This window comes from Grammomys surdaster, unplaced genomic scaffold (genome assembly GCF_004785775.1).
Source record: "Grammomys surdaster isolate TR1022 unplaced genomic scaffold, NIH_TR_1.0 357, whole genome shotgun sequence".
NCBI lineage: Eukaryota > Metazoa > Chordata > Mammalia > Rodentia > Muridae > Grammomys > Grammomys surdaster.
In genome coordinates, this window is record NW_021604776.1 from 243,613 (window position 1) to 267,002 (window position 23,390).

General features: G+C 38.3%; 1 protein-coding gene across 3 annotated transcripts in view; it reads right to left on the reverse strand.

The window, feature by feature from the left end:
* Positions 1–6,406: 6,406 nt before the first annotated feature.
* Apoo (apolipoprotein O) overlaps positions 6,407–23,390 on the reverse strand; it is a 54,427-nt gene continuing 37,443 nt past the window's right edge. For all 3 annotated transcript variants that reach the window (XM_028779604.1, XM_028779606.1, XM_028779605.1), the window contains exons 8-9: positions 10,871–10,936; positions 6,407–6,658 (exon numbers count right to left, since the gene is read on the reverse strand). In XM_028779604.1, the coding sequence (XP_028635437.1) occupies positions 10,901–10,936 (36 nt within the window). In that variant the 3' untranslated portion in view covers positions 6,407–6,658; positions 10,871–10,900. The remainder of the gene's footprint in view (positions 6,659–10,870; positions 10,937–23,390) is intronic.

Below are 23,390 nucleotides of genomic sequence, written 5' to 3' on the forward strand. Positions count from 1 at the left end.
TAAAACAAAACAAAAAGGACATACATAATCATACAATTCTGGTAAAGATGTCATCTCCTTGATTCTTATCTCAATTCTGGTTCTACAACATGGTCCCTACTGATTGAGGATATAAATTTACTTTAAGAGATGTCTCATATTCCAGAATTATGTTTTCTTCCCTATTAAGTAATTGTCTTCCTTTGAAATACTAAATTCCTTATTCCAAAAATTAAGATGACTTACCTCTGTTCCTTTAGAAATGTTTTGTATGCAAATATGCATGTAAATACAAACATGTTAAAAGGTTTTAAGGATTTTTTTTAACAACTACTGCCTTTTAAAAAACAAACAGGTTTTTCAAGATCTATATCTTAGCCAAGCCTATGTAAAAGGAAACCCTAAATATGTTTTAATTGCCATTTTTAAAAACCTGCTTTAAGGCATACAAAGACAGATAATCTTAATGTATTACATCATAATGATATATTTTTTAAAAAATAATCTTCTTTTATTTTAAAATAATAAAGTCATAAATGCCAAACTTTATCCTGCTCTGGAGACATCTTACCCTACTTCTGGTGGCTCATAAACATTAATGAAAAGTAAATTCCTAAGCTATATATGGAGGCAGAGGCAGGTGGATCTCAGTGAGTTTGAGGCCACCGACCCTTGTCTCAAAAATAAACTAACAAACAGATGTTTTCTCTAACAACAGTAATAATAAATATTTCAGGGTACATGCTATACCTTAAGTCTTAATTTAAACTGGGTTAAGAATACAAAAACCATTAATGTATTCTACCTTCATGCCATGTACATATTGACATATGACCATGAACAGGAACGGTATACATAAGACTACTCTTATATGCACTAACATATGACTATGCATGGAAACTGTATACATGTGAACATTCACATATGTGTCTACATATGTTCAAGCTCAAGAATTGCACACATGTGAAAACATGCATTATGCGTTGACATACAACTATGCTGAGGAATTGCCCACAGGTGAACATGCCTTTATATACCAACATATAACCATGGTCAGGAATTGCATACACATGACACACATATAAACTGACATGTGACCATGTATGAGACTGTATGGATGTAAACAAGCATATATGCACTGATGTATATGCATCTGAACATGCATATATGTGCCAATATATAAAACTATATCCAGTGTCTTAATTAGTTTTTCTACTGCTGTGATGAAATACCATAACCAAAAGCAACTTGGGGAGGAAAGGGTTGATTTGGTTTACTTACATATCCTGAGTCACAGTCCTTTGAGGAAAGCCATGTCAGGAATTCAAACAGGATGGGAACTTAGATGCAAGAGCTGATGCAGAAGCCATAAAGAACTGATATTTGCTGGCATGCTTAGCCTCATGCACTTAGCCTCATGGCTGCTTAGCCTGCTTTCTCATGCACTAACATATGACCTGGGCAGGGGACCACAACTGCCTGGGCCCTCCCGTATTGATCATTAATTACGAGCATCCACTATAGGTTTGTCTACAGCCTGATCTTATGAAAGCATTTTCTTAATTGAGGTTCCTTCCTCTCAAATAACTATAGCTGTGCTAAGCTGGCAAAAAACTAGCCAGTTGGGCTGGTGAGATGGCTCAGTGGTTAAGAGCACTGACTATTCTTCCAGAGGTCATAAGTTCAAATCCCAGCAACCACATGGTGGCTCACAACCATCTGTAATGAGATTCGATGCCCTCTTGTGGGGTGTCTGAAGACAGCTACAGTGTACTTACATATAATAAATAAATAAAAATTTAAAAAAAAACTAGCCAGCAAACCCCAAAACTGCATACATCTGAATACATGTATATGTCCCAACATATAAACATTGTCAGGAAATACACATATATGAACACATGCCTATACACTGACATTTTTCATAAAGGACTGCATGTAGGTAGACATGCACATATATACCAAAATATGCTCAACACTCAGGAACTATATCTGTGCCACTACGTGACTGTTCTTGGGAACTGTATACATGTGAACACTGCATATGCACTCACATGTGACATGTGTGAACATTTGCATATGCACCAACATAGTCCCTTGATCAGGAATAGTAAGCATGTGAACACACACATATGCTCTAACATATGACCTACTCATGCTCAGAACTACACGTGACCACATGCATATATACCAACATATGTCCAGGCTCAGGATTTTCATGCATGTGAACATATGCATATATGCCAACAAATGACCCTGCTCAGGAACTGCATATGTGTGATTATGCAATGCACCACCATGTGGCCATGCTTGAGAATTGCAGATATGTGAACATAATCATATGCACTGGCATGTTACCTTGCTCAGGAATTGTACATGTGTGAATATCACATATGTGCTAATATGTGCTAACATGTAACCACAGTTAAAACTGCCTGCACATGAACATTCACGAATACCACAGCATATTCCCACCATCCAGAACTGCATAAAACAGGCCAGGCATGGTGGTACACACCTGTATTCCTACCACTCAGAAGGCAGAAACTGGCAGAAGTCTACGGTCTACAGAGAGAGTTTGAGGATAGCTAGGACTACATGGAGAAACTGTCTCAAACAAAACAAAAAGACAAAAGAAAAAAAACAGAACAGCATGCAAGTGAACATGTGTATAAAAACCAATACATAACTGAACTTGAGAACTACATGATTGTAAAACATGTGTATATATATTGACATATGTCCACATATGGAACTGCACATAAGTGAATATGCATATATCACAAACATGTGATTGTGCTAGAAAAGAACACACATATGAATGAACATGCATATATGTGCTAACATGAACATATTCAGGAAATATATGTATATGAACACATGAATATATACCAACATGTGGCCACACTTATAACTTGCATGCATGTAAGTATGTGCATATGTGGCAATATGTACCACACTGGGAACTGCATGAATGTATGTACATGTATGTAAATATTCTAAAAACTTAATGCTTGTAAACACACAAATTTGAAGACATGTGACCATACTCAGAAGTGCACATGTGGAAACATGCACATAAATGCCATGTGACCTCTCAGAAGTTACACACCTGCCAGCACATGCATATGTGTCTGTTGGGCTGTAGCATGCGAGGCCATGGGTCCTGTAGTGTTGAACTGTGAGTCCTGCGTCTGCCGCCCCCAAGGGGCTAGGGCTATGGCTCAGAGATGCAGTGGTGCAGGAATTTGACTGAGTTCACTCCATGCCAGTGCAGGTGGACGCCAGGCTGTGAGAAGATGCAGGACTCCACTCCAGGGGTGGAAGGACACAGTCTGACCCCGAGGGTCAGACTTGATCCTCAGCTATTGAGTTGGGGATTCCTGGGCCAGGAGGCAACTGGGAACTGGTTGGTTCTCAGGCCCTTGGGCTCTCAGGTGATCCTGAGAGGCCATGAAGGGCTGAAATGGGGACATATGGGCTAGATCGACCTGCATCCAAAGCGGGAAAGGGAAGAAGCTCTGGCTGCGTCCTGCAGGAGTGAGACTCTTGGTGACAGTGACTCGACTCGCTTGGCTGGGTCATGGCTGGCTCAGCTCAATTGCTTGAGTTAGTGGCCTCCGTGGCTGGAACGCAGAGAAGTCCTCAGCAGGAGATTAGAAGATGGCTCAGTAGTTGAAGACCTTCTTCACGGTTCCCCACAGCCAGCCCCAAAAAAGAGAGATAGTCCATGGTCTTAAAATGTTTACTGTCATGGCAGAAAATGGATGAAGCTATACCCCCGGTATTCTTAGGGTGGGCCTGAGGTTAAATACCTTTTGCAAAGAGGAGTATCTGGAAAGGAATGCTTAATTGGTTATCCTCTCTGGCCTTTAGGTGTCTCATTAATATTGAGATCTGTTTTGAGGCTCTGTGGTCTGTAGTCACATCCTCTACCTGTGGAGGGGCTAATAGGGGTGCTGTCTTACATGACTGATGGCCACAGACCTCGGCTGTAGCTATGTGAAAGGAGCCAGGGGCCTAGGAGCAAGGCCAAACTCCTATCGTCCATGAGGGTCTCCAGGTTTCAAAGCCTGCTCAACCAGGTACCCAGCTGCCTCTCACAGCCCACTGTCCCACATGTGTCAACATGTGATCACTCTCAGAACTTACACAAATGTTAAAATGTACATATGTGCTAACATGTGACCAAATTTGGAATTTCCATGTGTGTCAACATGTACATATTTGCAACATGACCAGGCTCAGAACTTACACAGGTATCAAAATGTACATACATGCTGACATGTGACCATGCTTAGAACTGAATACATGTAAACACACACATTTGCCAAGACATGTGTCTGTACACATGTGAACATGTATGTTGACATGTGACCTCCCTCATAAGTAACACATATCAATACACACATATACACTGACATGTATTTGCTCTTGGCACCTGCATCTGTGTAAAACTATATGCTCTATCCTAGTTGAGAGGTAGCTTCTCTGCAGTACTAAACATGGATCATGTACTGCCAGGAAACCTCTCTGTAATACCCAATCCTATTACCCCACAGAGAAGGTAAGTCTTAAGGCAACTTCCAGTCATGACTAAAAAGACAGTAGTGGAAAGTCATACCTTACAGTTAGGAGACTCAGGTATCTATTGATAAATAATCACCAAAGCATGCTGAGGTGTGTGTAAATCAAGTAATCTCAGTGAAGAAACTTGTGGAATCTATTCAGCAGAGGTGACACAGACAAGTCAAATGAAGAAAGCCTAAAACAACAAAAACATTGCTGTAATTTTAGCCTAGCTTAAGTACTTGCAGACTATTAGTAATGCATAGTCCAGTAATATAAAAGTACCTTGGCATAGAAGAAAACAAAAGGCTTCTGGCTGGCTAGGGGAATTCTTATAGAGTCAAATTTGCTCATGGTAACAATGCCAGACCTGTTCCTGTCACTTGGCTCTATTGAAAGTATTCAATATTAATTTAATAAGACTATGTCTATTTCTGTGTTACTGTCTTTTCAATTGCTATCAAGTGTGGAAGGTCAACAGTTAGGAACTAAACTGACAATACAGTAATATAAAAGCATAAGTTTTGAAATCTGATTGAAATTTGGAAATTGTACATTCCTTTTCACATGCTGTATACTTGCCGAGCTTCTGGGCTGGTAAGTCAAAGGAGGTTCTTACTAGTCACATTCATCCTGGAAATTCAGAGGTCCATGAGCTAGGCACTAAGGAACCACAAAAGAGGAAGCCACAGACAGGGAGCCAGTACACATAGCAGCATCTTTCATTACCCCACCAGCCATGAACACACACTACTTTACTATTCATTCCTCCCTGGCATTCAACAACTGGAAGACCTATACAAACTAGGAGGCAAATGACACAATAAAGGTCATTGTTACTGGTTTCTGAATATGTGAGTGTCTTAGTTATTGTTCTATTGCTATGAAGAGATACTAAGACCAAGGCAACCCTATAAAAGAAAGCATTTAGCTGGGGGATGGCTTACGGTTCAGAGGTTTAGTCCATTATCATCAAGGTGGGAAGCATGGCAGTGTGAGGCAGGCATGGTGCTGGAGAAGGAACTGAAACAGACAAGCATGGCACCAGAGCAGTAGTTAAGAGCTTTATATCCTGATCCACAGGCAGAGAAAGTAAGCAAGACAGGCTGGCATAGGCTTCTGAAACCTTAAAGCCCACCCCCCAGTGACACACCTCCTCCAACAAGGCCACACCTCTTAATCTTTACCAAACAGTTCTATTACCTGGGGACCAAGCATTTAAACATACAGCCTAATGGGGCCACTCTTTCAAACCACCACAGATGTATCTTGTTCCTTTATTGGTTTCTGAGGCGTCTCTAAGCTCCTTTCCTCACTTCTAGGTTGTAGGGGTCCAGTCTGCTGACTGCCAACTGGTGCTGCCCTAAAGAGCAAATACTGTCATGGAAGAGCACACCAACTGGTTATCCAGTGTCGTAATGTCAGCCCTGAAAACATATATACAAGTAACATTGCACAGAGTGAACAGGAGATATATAATACATGCATACAATAACAATTGAGAGCAAAAGAGGCCATAAATGTAAAAGAGAGCAGGGAGGAGTATATATGAATCTTTGGAGGAAGGAAAGGGAAGCAAGGAATGGTGTAATTAAAATAAGCAAGCAAACACACAAAAAGATCTCAAAGTAAGGCAAATAAAACAAAAACCCTTAAAAAAATCAAAATATTGTCTTTATCACACACGCTCATGTGCATACACAACCACCATACACTGCATATGTGTGCATGAAAAGACACACACACGTGAGAGAAATGAGCCTCTCACAATAACCACGTGTACACAGAAACCATATGGATAAGCACTGGAGACGCTCACTTAAACTGTTACTCATATCAGTAAAGAAAGCAGGCCAGCTTTGTTGGAATCTGGGCTTTAATTATGTACATAAATAGTGATATAAGAATGAGGAGTTCTAAGGCTTGTACATTATTTCCATGTGAAAGATTGTAGATTAGTTGGCCTGTAATATGGCATCACCCAAAACAGCAAAAAGGCTTAGTGTTGTTTTTCCTGAAGAAAGCCAGTTTACTATATCCAATACTGATTCTGCCATTTGTCTGTAGAAATACTGATTTACCGTCTGGAGTTTCCAATGTTTATCTATAACTAAAAGAAAAAAAAGAAAAATATAAGTTAAGTGTACCCAGGAAAATAAAAATGACTCTAAAATTATGCATTTTGAAATTTAGTCTTAAACAATATCATTTTACATTACTATTCCATTGCCATAAAGAGAATGAGCTAGAGAACACTGTAGATGCTCCAGATGAGTGAACCAAAACTGAGGATGTAGTCCATCCACAGTATATTCAGACTTTCAACTGGCTGAGTACTCAAGAATACTGAGGTAGGTGGATGATGCCAAGTACATGCCTAAATGGTACAGCAAATACTATGAACCTCTTGCCCTCTGAAGACCAAGACATGTGTGAGCAGGAGGAGAATGTAATTACATGATCCTCAGACAGCTAGATGTCTTTCCTCACACCTTCCTTTACCTCATATCCTTTCTTCCAAGAATAAAACACACAAATGCACACATCAAAGCCAAGCTTAATCTTCTCCAGATTGTCTTTTCCTTCATATTTGATGAACGTGCTCCACAACTGGAAGTTTATAAACATTTTTGTGTGCTGGGAATTAATCCCAGGGCCTCACACATGTTAAGCAAGTTCTCTAGCACTGAGCATATAGCCCCAATATCTTAGAAGCCAGTGAGTGACTATTCACTTGATGTTTTAATATAAAATTAAAAATTATCTAAAAAAGCAAACAACTAGCTAATTGTTCTCTCTCAGTTTTTTTTTTTTTGCCTCTCTAAGAATTTAATAGATTTACTGTTTTGTTAAACAGTGGAAGCAACCTATATTAACAAGGATTAAGTAAGCAATGGTACAGAGAGGTTCCATCCAGGACTAATGGAAACAGATGTAGAGACCCACAGCCAACCATTGGGCAGAACTCAGTGAATCCTGTGGAAGAAGGGGAGGAAGGATTATAGGAGCCAGAAGAGTCAAGGACACCACAAGAAAACCTACAGAATCAACAAACCTGAACTCATAGATGCTCACTGAAGACTGAACCAAAAATCAGGGCCTGCATGGGTTTGATCTAGGCCCTCTGCATATGTTATAGCTATGTAGCTCTCTCTTCTTGTGGGACTCCCAACAGTGAGTGTCATGTTTGGCTGATATCCCTGGGAGACCTGCCCTTTTCTGAAAAGAAATGGAGTAGGCATGGATGGGGAGAGGAGTTACCAGGGAAGGTCTGGGAGGAGAAGGAGGAAAACTACAATTGGGATGTAACATATGAGAGAATAAATTAAAAATAAAAAAATTAAAAGTAAGCCATGGTAAAAGTATAAACTAGGGACTAGCTACATAAATAAAAAAGGGGCAAAATGAATCTACAAATACTAACAGAGAATAAACACAGAAAATTAAGCTGAAGAAACATCTTCATTCATTTCTTCAACATGTCTATGAGGTATTTTAACGAAAACTGGAGGCTAAGCCTGATCAAGCCTTTACATCCAACAGGAAATACAGAGAAGAAAGAATGGAGGAGACGTGGAGTTCACACTAAATGGATAAATTTAGACACCACCTGAACATGGTAAACTGAAGACCAAAAACACCAAGTTTTACAATGAATAAATTAAAAATAGGAAAATACTACATTTAAAAGACAATTAAGAGACTTCCTCACTAAAATGTGAGAGACAGTTTGAGTCCTGGTTCAAATAAACCAACTACAAAGTTACTACTGACAAGCCAGTGTGGCTTTATCCCCAGAAGTCAGGAAGCTGAGGCAGAAAGATCATAAGTCCAAGACCTGCATGGACCACAAAGTAAGGCTATGTCTCAAAAACAACAATAAAGGTATTGCTGAGACAAACAGGAAAATCTGTACACTATTATTAGAGAGTATTAAGGAATTACTTTTAGTTTCTTTTGGTATGATGATAAAATTATACATACCTTCATGGAGTTTTCTGTGTACTTGTAGAATGATATAAAGAAAATGATCTCATTTTGTCAAAAAATCAATAGCATGCAAATGTGTACTATCTATTTAAATACATAGATACTAAAAAGTCTAATGTACCAAATAAGGAACAGAAACTATCTCTGGGAAAGGAAAAATGACCAGGCAAGTTTTTTAAATGTTTAGTTAGGCCTGGGGTATATTCAGAGATAGAGTGCTTGTCTACCATGTGGAAAGCCCCAGGTTCTAGCCCTACCTTCCAAAAAGAAAGCTACAAATAGCATACACTGTTTTTATTTTATTTGTGCACAGTATGTACATATGTGTATGTATGCATTCACATGCATGTGTGCATGTAGGTACCCATGGACCTATTGGCAAGAGGTTGACCTTGGCTATCTTCCTTAATCACTCCCTACCTTAATTTTGAGACAGGGTCACTCAATGAACCTTGAGCTCATTGATTTGGCTAGATTAACCAGCCATCATCCTTTAAGAATCTATTCATCTCCTCCTCCCCAGTGCTGGGATTATAGGCACATGCTACCATACCTAGCTGTTTACATGAGTGCTGGGAATCCAAATTTGGGTCCTCTTGCTTCCATGGCAAGCATTTTGTTGACTGATCCATCTACCTAGCCCCCTATTGCTTTTATAATTAAAAATTATACCACCAATAAAGTTCTAAAACTTCAGGAATAAAAATTGAGGTTGTATATACAGTGAGTTGAAACCTGGTCTAGAATATCTCTCAACACTGAGATGGATATCTACTTTTTCTTTGTTAGGTCTTGCCCCTGTAGAGAAATACAAACACAGTCTATGTAAAGTCTCTAAAGGACTTGTATGGCTCTCTGGAAGTTCACTTTCTAGTCTCCCTTCTATTGCTATCCCCAGAAATACTGATTCTGGGGTGGAGCCTGGGCCTCTGCCTTTTAACAAGATCTTGTTGTCAGTTACTAAATTATTTGTGCAACAGCAGAGAACTACTGACTTTGTATTAGTATAAATGTCAAAGTGGAACTGGATTTGCTCTCTGTGACCCGTCAACCAGAATTAGGACCGCCCTAGGAGTCACAAGAAAATATATTTGCTTACTTAAGCAAAAGCTTCCTAAAATATCAGAACTGCCCAAAGACAGCTGCCATGTGAGGTATTTCCTTCCTAACAATGGAGATGTAAAAGGGGGTGACAGGAAGAGGATGAGGGGATTCTGCTGGAGGCTGATGGTTGCACTGGACAGTCTCAAATTCCAAATGATATGACTCTCTGGCTCTCTAAAAACATGAAGATAGTTGAGAAAGAAAAACTTCAAACTCGAGAGTTTTGTGAATTTTAAATAGTACCTGTAATACACAACGTTTTAAGATAGGCTGAAATTGCAGTTCACTGGTAGAATTCTTGTCATGCATGTATGAAGCCTTGGGTTCAATCCTCAATCACACACACACACACACACAAACAGGCATAAAAGAAAACTCATATTCATTGCAGGAAATGTGAAAAAGTATAAAGTTACAAATAAAAATATACATTTAAATTTTCTGTTATACCTTCTGGTCTAACAAAATATCATATTGCGTTTCTTCTCTATTTAATAATTGTGGCCCTGAGCCTGTCATCCTAGCTACTCAGAAGCTGAAGCTGAAAGATCAAAAATATAAGGCCAGTCCAGGCAACTTTACAAAAAAGATTTAGAAAATAAAAAGGCAAGTAAGGGCTATGAGGATAGCTTGAGGGTGGATAATGTGCTTGCCTAGCATGTAGCTCAATCCCAGTACCACAAAAAAAGGAATTTGTATATCCTCCCATGCAATTAAGTATGATTGAAACAATAATAATCCTCTTTATAGATATATAACTAAACTACTTTCACGCAGCTGAATATCTAGGTTAATTTTTAATTCCAATAATTCGCTAATTATCAGGAAATCATAAGGTCTATTACACAGTTTTAACATATAAACAAAATAGTAATATAATTAATGTTTTTTTACTTAGCAGGCGCTTTGTAAATAAATATTAAGCAAACAGATGAAGAGTAATAGTATACTGAACATAAGACCAAAAGAAATTACATTGAGTTTCTAATCTGTCTGGTTCTAACTTATCTAAAAAACCTTGTGTTTCAAAAAGAAACACAAACAAATAAGCCATGGCACATAAAACCAGAAATTAAAGACAATAAATATGAGCCTTATATTTCCACATCAAGATGAAAATGCTATATAATTATTAGCTAATTAACAATAAATTATTTCACCTAGCATGAACAATGCTGAAAATTACCAGAATTTTGTTGTTGTTATTGTTGTTGTTTTTATTCTTTACCTGATTAAAATGGGCAGAGTACGGAGTTTTCTATTTATTTCCAGGTGAATTCTTCACATTTCCTGGCTTGTAAAACAAAATTGAGAGTTTTTAATACAAGCTGAAACATTGCAAAGTATCTTCAGTATTTGGCAGAATAGAAACATGAAATATTATTATTTTCTTGGGAGATGGTTAAGCCATTTTATTGAGGTAGGGTGTCAAAGAAAGGCCTGGGAGATACCAAATTCTTAGCTGGGGTTGCAGTTAGAGATATTAAAGGTGGTAATAAAAAAGGATGACACATTTCTCAGTAAGGTGAAAGGATTAGTCAGTTTCCTTCAGTGCCCTGTTGTGGAAAGTAACTTGGGCACAGAAAACAGAAAAAAAGCTACAGTAATTCTTATTCTATAGATTCAGCCAAACCGTTGATTTCATAAAAACAAAATCAAGTCAATAGTGAAAAGATTTCTTAGTTCCAAGAAGTTAGATTTATTACTACATGCCACTATCACTGCTGTAGAGGGCTTGACAGACATAAGAAAGCTTCTTGCATTAACAAGGGCCAAATCATTAAACATAGACTCTCAAAGAGGTTTAAATTGGACCACACTGATTCTGCCTGGCCACCCTTGAGGAACATATAATCAGGTCATGTCATCCATGAGAAGTGTAGAAAAGTTTCCAGTAAGGAAAATGCACACGTCAAGGCTTTCCTTTCCTTTATGTTTTTAAGACTTAAATTCTGAAATTTTATTAATAAGATCTCCTTGGATATCAAAGATCGAAACTCATGAACTAGCAGCCTGAAGAAGGTTGCAGCTGGATAGGCCGTGAGACTGTGCTTCTGTAGACTAGACTGAGTGCAGGAGTCCCTGGTGGCCTCTCTCTCTCTCATCAGCACTCATGGGTGAAGGGATGAGAAAGCAAGAACATGTGACTGTCACTGCTCAGCATGGCTTCTAGAGAATTGTAAAGTCTATTGGAGTGGTTCAGAACTATTTTCTATGTACTGCTTTATTCCCATTATACCAACATAATTAACTCTGCCATCTCTTATTCACAAGAGGATCCTAGTTTGGATGATAATCTAATTCGATGGCCACCCTATCTACATACCACATCACTTTATGATGGAGTTCTGGGGAACAAGACTACATGCATTGTGTGGTAGTTCAACATAAAATGCAGACCCTGACTGATGGGACTCTACAAGACTTAGTACTAGTGCTGCTCCTTTCCAGAATGGTCACTCCTCACCCCAGCCCTGCCCCAAATGTACACACATGTGAACACATACCTCATCACAGCCCATTGGGCCTTTCTGCTGTTACTCAAGTTTGCCAAGCTGCTTTGTGAGACATCATTTTTATAAAAATGTACTCCTTGTCCCTAAACTAGTCAATCTCAAATGTTTGCCTGGCAAAACACTCCTTCATCTTTTTCTCAAGATTTTCTTTGTACTTTGCCCTTCAATTTAGGTTGTATTAGAACCTTGATTCATTTTCACTATTCCCATCTTCCTTCCGATTTGTATTATTTCCTTCATGTGTGAGTCTTTTATTTTTTATTAACCTTATGAGTTTCATAATCTTTATGAGCACATACTAGCTCCTGAACCTCCCACCACACAGCATTCAAATGTTTGGTGAATAAACAAATGGAATAATGTAGAAATTAAGGATCTAGTGAGAACTAGTACCAAGCATGGTATTACAAACCTCTAATCCAAGCACTTGAGAGGTAGAAGAAAGAAGACTATGAGGTTATGGCCAGTCTGGTCAACATACACAGTTTCAAAAAAAGGAAGGTTGGGTGACTGATTCTTTTTTTTAAAATTTTTAATTGGATATTTTATTTATTTACATTTCAGATGTCATCCTCTTTCCCCTTTTTCCCTCCCTAGAAACCCCTATCCCATCCCCCTCCTTCTTTTTGTTTTTATACCATTTTGATTAAATGCATGTATTAAGGTCAGTTCTAAGTTGAGGAACTAGCAATACAATAGATGCAAATTAGTTAAGGAACAATCAAGACAATAAACACAAATAGTCAAAGAATAAGCAAGGCAATAAACAAAGTCCTGTGAGCACTACCATGATCACTGTTTCTAAGAGTTTATCAGGATGACCAAAATATCTGAGCCTTCTTCCCTGTCCTAGCCCCAAGGTCATTTCCATGTCTGAAGCCTACTTCCTTGCTCTAGTCTAAAATTTAGATTCCTGTCTGAAATTACTTCTTTGTTCTAGTCTAAGATTTAGGTTCCTACCTGAGACTACTTCTTTGTTCTGGTCTAATATTTAGGTTCCTACCTGAAATTACATCTGTGTTCTAGCCTAATGTCAGATTCCTACCTAAAGCCTACTTCCTTGTCCTTGGCCAATGTCATATTCCTGCCAAGCAGCCCATTTCCTTGTCCTTGGCCCATGTCAGATTCTTGCTTTTTAAAAAAGACAGAAAAAGGCTACGAAAGTAAGATAACCATAGCTGACTACTGGGTCTGCCATAAAAGCAATGTGACTTCCCACCTAACTAACTGCATTTACATTTCAATTAATTTACTAATTGCCAAGTATATCTAATGATATTCTTAGATATTCTGCTATCTATACTTACCTGTCTCTCAACCTCAAAAATAAGATGTCAAATTTACAACTTTTCAAAAAAAATAATTCAGATGAAGAAAATAGGCAGACAAAGCATTCCATTGTACTGATTAAGAAAACCAGCTCTATTGCCAAGAATATGGCTGTATTTAGATACATGTCACTTATAGCAAAACAAATCAGAACCAATATCTCACTACAAAAATACTGGGCACACCCACTCACGACATTATAAATTAAGAGCTGTCTTGAAACAGCACCATGATCTCAAAGGAAACAACATTCTCACAGGCCAAAAATCTGTTTGCATTTTTAAAGAAAGTTTTCGAAAAAATTTCCCTATAGTCTAATTTTAATGCACTTTTTAGCATATCTTTACCATGTCTATGAACACAAATAATTTGTTAGCACAACTAAACCATTTTCAAAAAATCAACACATTGGTTCTTAATTACTATGCACTGTTATGTAAAGGGGATAGCCAGTCTGATGATTAATCTTTATTGTCAACTTAACTGGATTTGGAATCACCTAGGAGACACAGGTGTGTCTGTAAGAGTGCTTCCAGAGAGGTTTAACTGAGGAAGACCTACCCTGAGTGTGGGTAGCATCATCCCATGGTTATGGTCTCAGGTTCCAGACTAAACATAAAACAGAAAGTGACTGGACCACCAACATTCCCTGCTCACAACATTCCCTGCTCTCTGCTTCCTGTTCTATTGAGATGTGAGGAAATGAGAAGTCACAGCTGATAGCCATTTCTATCACCATGCCTTTCCAACCATGATGGACTAGGCCTTCAAACCAAGAACCAAAATAAACTCTCCCTCCCTTAAGGTACCCCTTATCAGGTACTTGATCTCAGTAACAAGTAACTAATGCAGCTAGCCAACCAGTGGAAGAATTGCATCCTCCTAAAATGTGAGAGTAGTAGGTCTAGACACAGCTTACTATGCAGGCATGAATCTGTGAGTTTGATTCCCAAACTACATATTTTTTTAAAAAAATACAGACATAGTGGTACTTGCTTGTAATCTCAGAAGTAGGGAGGTGTTTCAGAGGCCAGCCAGCCTAGCCTACTTGGAAAGTCCCAGACCAGTGAGAAACCCAGTCCCAAATTAAAACAAAACAAATAAAACAGCACTAGAGGAATGGCACAGTCTATACTCTGCTTGTGCGAGAGCACACACACAGACACATACACACACACACACAATGTTAGGTCCTGAACTATTTCCAGCAATTACCTAACTCTTCCACCATACCATTTCATTACTTATAAAATGGAGGTAATAAAATCTGACAGACTCCTGAGTAAAGAGTATGCTAAACTAAGCTAAATAAATGTGACCTACTCTGTATGATAGGTCACTTCTTTTAAATAAAAAGTAGCTAGTAAATGGGACCAGCCTAAATGCCTATAGTAGATGAAGAGACAAAGAAAATGTGGTATATATCCTTAGTGGTTAGATTATAAATATTTTTTTATATTTGTTGAGGAAAATTTGTATTTGCAGAAAATGGATACAACTGAAGATTATTAAGCAAAATAAGCCAGACTAGGAAAGACATAATGTATGTTTTCTTTCATGTGGCTCCTAGATTTTAATGTGTATGTGTATATATACATGTCTGTGTAAAACTAGAAAGTGAACTATGAGAGGGGAAGAAGAGGTCTTTAGAGAGAAGGGGGGGTACTAAAATATATCTGGTATATAAGGGGGTTTACTGTGTGGAAAGAAAAGGCTTAAAGAGGAGCTAGGGAGTGAGAGAGAGGTGTGAGGAAGGAGAATCAAAGAGAACAAAGTATGGAAATACCAGAACAGATTCCATTATTTTGTATGCAAATGGAAGAAAACAATGTAAAAGTATAAAATAAATAGGTGTGGTCAGATGACTTGTTAAAGAACATAACAAAATTTCAGTTCACTAGAATGTGATAGGCAGAACAGTGGCTCCCAAAGATGTCTGTGTCTGAGAACCGGACACTGTACCAGATGAAGCATGGGCCAGAATTACCTTGGACTGTGTGAATGGGTCCAGATGAATTTGAAGAGTTAATAGAGACTAAGAAGGGGACAAAAGAAGGGGATCAGAAAGAAGAGACTTAAAGAAGACCTGTGTTGCTGGTTTTAAAGACAAAGGAAAGGGTCAGCCTTACTTGCCCAGCAGAAAAACAGACCTTGGTTTACGACAGCAGGAACTAAATAAAGTCTGTCAGCCTCAATGAACAGGAAATTCTGTTCAAGGGTCTCTGGAGAGGAATGCAACCCTGCTGACGTCTTGATTTCGTACTCTACTTCTGACCTACTGTGCAAAGACAGTCAATCTGTACTGTGTTCAGCTTGAGTATATTTATTTGTTTCAGAGGCAATAGGAGACAATATTGTATTGTAGACTTCAAAATCTGTTAAGAGCCAAGAGTATTACTTAGTGGTAGAACGCTTATCTAGCATGCATACAGCCAGTATGACATAATAGTACATATCTGTTAAGAGGGTAAGTCATTTATTGTCCCTACCATATAAAATTAAAAAGAAAGTAAGGACAACATGTTAGATTTTCCATGAAGCTAAAATTGTTCTAAATGTATTATTTCTCTTATATAAGACTATTAGAAATAAAGGAACTAGGTAATGATTTTTCTTTTTTTTCTTAAGGTTGAAAAGCAGACCTTCAGAACTTATTCATATTTTTGAAACTTTCTACCATCAATTAGCAACTCCCCATTTCTCCCCCCTCCAGCCCCAGGCAATCATCATCCGTCAATCTTTGCTTCTGAGCTTGGTAACTCCATATATCTCACATAAAGTAGAACCACATGGTATATGAACTTCTATGACTAACAAATCCTTTAAGAGCACAAAAGTTCCTCTCAACTATGCTTGGATTTGGAGAGCTGAGGACTCGAGAATAGAGGCAGAGAATGAACAATGTTTACTCAGGGTGGTGGCTGCTATTCCCCTTTGTTCTCCTGCTGAGCCAGCAAAGGTCGGACTCAAAACTAAAGCTCAGCTTTAGTTCTACTCTGCTCAGTTTTCACGTTCAGGAAAGTTTATGTTTCTTGTGCTTTTCTGGCCTTTAAATAATAATTATTTTTGGCCTATAACACTCAGGTGAAAGTAACTTGTTGCAGATTTTAAAAACTTATGAAAAGCAAAACTGACATTTACTGAGAAGATGGTTGTATTTAGCAAATTATAAGGGAACTCTAGAAGAGCCGGTGGTAGTCACACATATAGTCCCAAAAGTGGGAGGCTGAACCACAAAGACAATCACATGTTTGAGGCCAGCCAGATTAGAAAGTAAGACCGTCTTTAAAAAGAGAGCTATCTGTGACTCTAAGGCCTGATACATGAAATTAGCCTCTACCTATGATCATCAGAACTGAAGCTGCGATTATGTCGGGTGGTGGAAGGGCATCTTGGTTCGTGGGTTGGCATGGGCCTGGAACCCCGAGACTGTAAGTGTTCCACCATGCCCCCAGAACCCAGGGCCCTGACACCTAGTCTAATATCTCTGGTCTAATCTCCATTTAACCTGTACTGTCAGACACAGGTGGAGGGTGTGACTAACAGGCCTCTGCCTCGAGAGATTTACATATTAATGAATTATCTAAAGGGGGTGCATAGCTAATTAAGTTATTCCCTCCCCTCTTCCTCCCTATTTAAACCAGCTCCCCTGGCTTTTCTGGGAGGCACACTCACATCCAGATCCAACTATCCAGCCTTGGACAATAAAACTTTCATCTCTTGGACTCCACGTGTCTTCTGGGCCTGCTGCTGCCAAGCTTCCAGCCTCTGGAACCTAGACCTTCTTGCATATGTGAGACCTGCCTGAGGGACCACCTCCAGGACTTCGCCGCTACCAACCCTCTCAGGCTGCCTCCGCCACCCCGTGTGAGTTTTTTCCCACACAATTATTCTGAAAAGGTTTCAGATTAACAATCAAATACCCATGCTCTTATTAAATTTCTAAAAGAAAAGAATTATAGAGAAGATCAGTAAGTCATCTATATGAAGAATTTCAGGCTATCAATAAAACAACCAAGCTTGTTGGTACGCATCTTTAATCCCAGCACTCATAAGAATGAAGCAGAAGATCCAAACTTCAAAGCTGCCCTGAACTACCCAGCAAGACTCTCCTCACAAAAACAACAAAAACAGATGAATGTGCCCACATAGAGCTTATCAAAGGATCAAATAAGAAGCAAACCAAGAAATAGCTTGTCCTTTTGCAGGCACTACAGAGTACTGCTATGTATGCAATCAGCAAAATCCGTGTTAGAAATGCCATTGGCCAAATGCACTAGATTCTTTCAACAAATAAAAGTAAAAAAATAAAAAGACAAAAAAGGACTTGTAAATTAAAAATCTTAAGATAAAAAATAAAAAAGAGGTCATTAGAAATAGAAATAATAAAAATAATTTGACATGATTGTACATGTCTTTAATCCTAGTACTCAGGAGGTAGAGGCAGGCAGATCTCTTGGAGTTCAAGGCCAGTCTGGTCAATATAGTGAGATCCAGGCCTGCCAGGGTTACATAGCAAGACCTTGGGGAGAAGGAGATAGACAGACAGTCAGACACACACACAAACAGAGAGAGAGAGAGAGAGAGAGAGAGAGACAGAGACAGAGACAGAGACAGAGACACAGAGAGAGAGAGAGAGACAGAGAGAGAGAGACAGAGACAGACAGAGAGACAGAGACAGACAGAGAGAGAGAGACAGACAGACAGAGAGAGAGAGAGACAGACAGAGAGAGATGGTGGGGTGGCTTAAGTACTAAGGTGATAAAGCCATAAAGAAAGGTAGGCAGGCATGGCTCGTACCTATAATCCCAACACTGATGAGACTGAGGTAGATAGGTCACCAAAAGTTAGGGCCACCTAAGTTACACAGTAACACCATCTCATAAACAAAATGAGAAAGCTATTACAATAAAATCCAGGATAGCAGCCTCTTTTAAAGAGATGGAGAGGGCTGTGCCTCAGATCAGCTATAGGGAGTTAAGTGGGAAGCTGGTGATTCTATTTTTCATCTTAGTTCATAATTTATAATTGTTTGCCTTTTAATAATTCATTTAGCTATAAAAAAGTTTTTAAATCGTTATAAAAGGTTAAAAGCTGTTCAGTAGGGGAAACTAGAGAAATCTGAGTGTGGGATATGTATTAGATATTATTACTATCAACAATGAAAGAGCTTTCCTGGGTGTGATATTATCATTGATATTCATATATAAATGAAATCTCTTGTTCCTTGGGAATACATGCTGAATTATATATGATGTATGGAAAGTGTAATGAATAGCTAGAATTTTCAAATGGTTCCATAAAAGAATAAATAAAATGCATGTATTAAAAGATGATAAGACAACAGCAGATGCTAATTAGTAAATCTAAGTGAACAGTGCTGGTTTTTCGACTGGTCTAGTTTTAAAAGTTTTCTAACTGGGTATGGTAGCTCATGCCCTTAATTCCAGCATTTGGGAGAGAGAGATGGGTTGGATCTTCATGAGTTTGAGGTCAGTCAGTTCTACATAGCTAATTAGTGGACAATCAGAGTTATATAGAGAAACCCTAGCTCAAAAAAGAAAACTTTTCCAAAATAGACATTGGTAAATTATTTCTCTCTCCTATCTCAAGTTTAAGGTCAGCCTGGTCTACAGAGCAAGTCAAAAAACAAAACCAAATACAAATACAAACAAAACACTGCTTACAGCTCTGTGTGCTCTAAGAGGATGCTGAAAACTACACAATTCGTCACCAATGGATGTATTTTCCTATACAAAAATTAGTCTGCAGAAGTTAAAATAAATAAGCTACTGTCTTATATTGTTTATAATCACACTATTAAAGGAATAAATAATAAAAATAATAAGATTCAATTGAGATAGTTTATATGTTTATATGTGGTATATTTATAAGGCAAGATAAAAGAAAATTGGGCAAGCTGAACTGGGTGTGGGGGCCGGCATTTATAATCCTAGCACTCAAAAGACTGAGGGAGGAGGTTCAGGAGTTCAAAGTCATCCTCAGCTACATAGAAGTTCAAGGCCAGTCAGGACAATATGAAATCATGGCTAAAACAAACAAAAAAGAATATGCAAGATCAACCATAGTGTTTTATAATATATACATACATAGTTAAATAAAACTTTAAAGAAAACGGAGGCAATAAAAAACACATCTCAGTTAGTGGTTTCCTCTGAGAGATGTGCATGGCATTGGTAATTTCCTAGTTCTGAAGGTAGGTAGATAATTCAAACATATGCGGCTTTATTGTTAGATTGGAAACTGTATACACATGTCATATATCCTTTTGTAGAAAAAAAAAGAAACACAAACCGTATTGTGATGGCAGTATTTCTGAACGCAGCTATCTTTACATTTTAGATAGTTCATTTTAGCTGAAGCAAATAACTTTTCTTTAAGTGGCCAATGACAATGACCAAGTAAAACATACCTTTATCCTAATAACTACCAGAGGAGAAAATGCAAACTTCTAAAATCAATTCCTAAAAGGGAGATAGGATGTGGCAGAGCAGCAAAATGCCACAGACTTGTTTTGAGTACTTGAGAGTACTATTGTTCCAAGAAAAATACAGCTAAGAATTGAGCCACTACTGGACAAGGCAATATACACCTGTAATCAAAGCTACTTGAGAGACTGAGGCACAAGAGTAGTGTTTGAGGTGCCAGACTCTCCTACATGGAAAGACTGTCTCAAACAAAACAAAACAAAAAAAGAACCTTGGACATCATTTGCACCATTTTAATTCATGTGTGTGTGTGCCAGAGGACATCACGTGTCATCAGGTAACAGTTGCTCATTTTTGAAGATGGGGTCTCTCACTGGCCTGGAGCTCTCCTATTAGGCTAAGCTGGCTGTCTAGTGAGACCCAGGGATCCACCTCTCTCCACCTCCACAGTGTTGGGATTACAAGGGAATGTCGGCATGCCCAAATCTTTTAATGTGGGTTCTGGGGATCAAACTCAGATCCTCATACTTGCAAGGCAAGCACTTTACCAAGTTATCTCTCCAGCCTGCATTTAAGATTTAGGTTCCTACTTTAAACATAATGTCCATTAATTTCTTTGATTATATACAACCAAAAATATGTTCTTTATCTATCATTAGAGTACAAAAATCCAAATAAGACACTTAACTGAGACTAGTAATTACACTTAACTTGAAAACTTCCAGTCAGGCAGTGGCAGAACATGCCTCTAATCTCAGAACTAGATGCAGAGGCAGATGGATCTCTAAGTTCTAGGCCAGCCCAGTCTACACAGTGAGCTCCAGGACTGCTAGGGCTATACACACAAAACCCTATCTTAAAAAACCAAAACAACAAAACCAACTTGTAAACAAATATAAGACAAGTCTCCTTTTATAAAGTGTGCCTTGGTTCTCTTAAAAAAAAAGCCAGGGGTCTCTTTCTTTTGTCTGTGTCTTTCTTCTGGTATTTATGGTTTATTTTGTGTTTCAGTTACATACTTCATCCCCCTTTACTATATGATGAGTTGTCTGATATATATTCTCAATTAAAAAACAACGAATGGAGCTGGAGCAATGGCTCAGAGGTAAGAGGCTGCTACAGCAAAGAACTTGGATTCCGTTCCCAGCACCCACACGGAGGCTCACAACTGATTATAACTCTAGGGGATACACACCTCTTCTGGCTTCCCTGGTCACCAGGCATGCATGTGGTGCACGCATATACATGCAGGAAAAGAACTCATACTCATATAAAATAATAATAATAGTAGCAGCAAATTAAAAGAAGCCCTCTGCTATATGATTAGGGGTGCACAGCAAAAATAAAAAAATAAAAACAAAAATAAAAAAGGAAGTCCCTCTATAAGTAGGTAATCAATTAAGAGTTAAAGCATATTTTTTTCTGTTTTCCATTTACTCTCAACTGTAAATAGCCTTGAACCATGCTGCCCTTCTACTTGGTTATAATTAGTATTTGATGAAATAGCTAATAAAAATGTACCTGGAGTTAAAAAAAAATCAAAAGACCTCTGAAAACCATGAAATCCAACAAGGTTCTGGAGGGGGCAGTAGTCACAACATGTCCTCAGCAAAGAGGTGCTCCATTCTCAAGTAATCTCTGAAGTCTAAGTCTTATCAATGCCCAAGCTAAGACGGCCTCCTACTACTCTCACCTAAACCTTGTAGTAAACATCTAATGTGCTCAACATCAATTTTATTTCCTCTTGTTGAGGACAGCTATCAGAAGTATGCTTGCTGGGTAAATACATGGAGTAACACTATAAAGTTCCCATTAACTTTGAAGAAGGCAGAGGTATAACAGACGAAACAAATGTAAACCCATAATGATGAACTACTTACTGACTTTTTATTTTTTGTGTATGTGTATTTCCCTATATGTATGTCTGTTTACCACTTGCATGCCTGGAACTCACAGAGATCAGAAGAGAGATCTAGAGCACCTGGAATTGGAGTCACAGAGGGGAATGAGCTATCATGTGCGAACTGAATCCACATCCAGTGCTCTTTACCACTGAGGCATCTCTATAGCCCCCAGTAGTGGGCTACTTAGAAATCTTTACCACCCAACTCCAAAAAGACTTGCATAAAAATCTATGAATAGCTTTAAATGCCTGGGGTTTATCATATTTTTTTCTTCCTAGGTCTTCAAATTGTTAGTCTGTTTAATGTGTTCCAATCACAGTCCTTCATTGAGTTAAATTCTCTGAACAGCCAGAGAAAAGTCTTTCACAGTGACACCAACCTTTGCTTTGGTCAGGGTACATATCTATAGACATCACAGACACACAGGCTTCTAGAAGATCCTCCTCTTCAAGGTAGTATGCCCTAGTCTGTAGTTGTAGCCCAATGTGTAGTAGATGCTGATTTGGTCTCATTTTTCATGATTCTTTCTAGAGACATGTACAGTTGTTTTCTGGCATTTTAATTCCTTTCCCATATAAAATTTTGGCATATCCTTTTTAAGGAGAATTTTAAACAAGTAAAAAAGGCTTCCAAAGAAAATGTCAGAAGTGAAAATAAAACCAGGTTTATTTTTTAAAAGGGAGTGCCAGGTGACATGTGATACAGATGCAGAATTTCCCTCTTACGGACTAGTTCAGCTAGCCCTGGTGGTTCACACATGATCAGAGCACTTGGGATACTGAGGAAGTGGGTGGGGAGGCTGCTGTGAGTTGGGAGACTAAAGGCTGGCCTGGGGTTTTGTTTGTTTGTTTTGGTTGTTGTGTTGAGTGGTACTGGGAACTAAACCTGGGGCCTTGTACATGTTGGATAAGCAGCCTTCCAATGAACTATATCCTCAGCCCTTAATAAAAGAACTAATTTAATGGGCTCAAAATGGACTAACTCCTTTATAAACCATCAGTATAAAAATCAGCTTTGAAATGAGCTCAGTGGTTAAAAGCACTTGTTCTTGCAGTGAACTCAGAATCAATTCCCAGCACCCAAATGGTGCTTCACAACCATCTGTAACTCTAGTTCCAGGGAATTCACCACCAACTTCTGATTTCCATAGACAACAGGCAAGTATGTGGTAGACAGACATATATGCAGACAAAACATTCATACACATAAAATAAAACAAATAAATCTAAAAGCAATTTAAAAATCAGTCTTAAGATTGCACTAAAAGGATATTTATGTATATAATGAGGAGAACTTAAAATTTAGTCTATAAATCCTGATATTTAAATAAATATACATATATATGTTTGTGGTGCTGGGGCCTTGTGCATGCTAAGCTCACTTTTTTCCTACTGAACTACAACTCTAGTGTACTTATTTAAAGACATTTTGATGAGTATGTATTAATTATACAAAATAAGAGACTTCATAATGACATTTTCATGCACATATTTAATTTATTTTGATAATATTTGCCTGTTAACTTCTATTTATATATTTTACAAAAATAT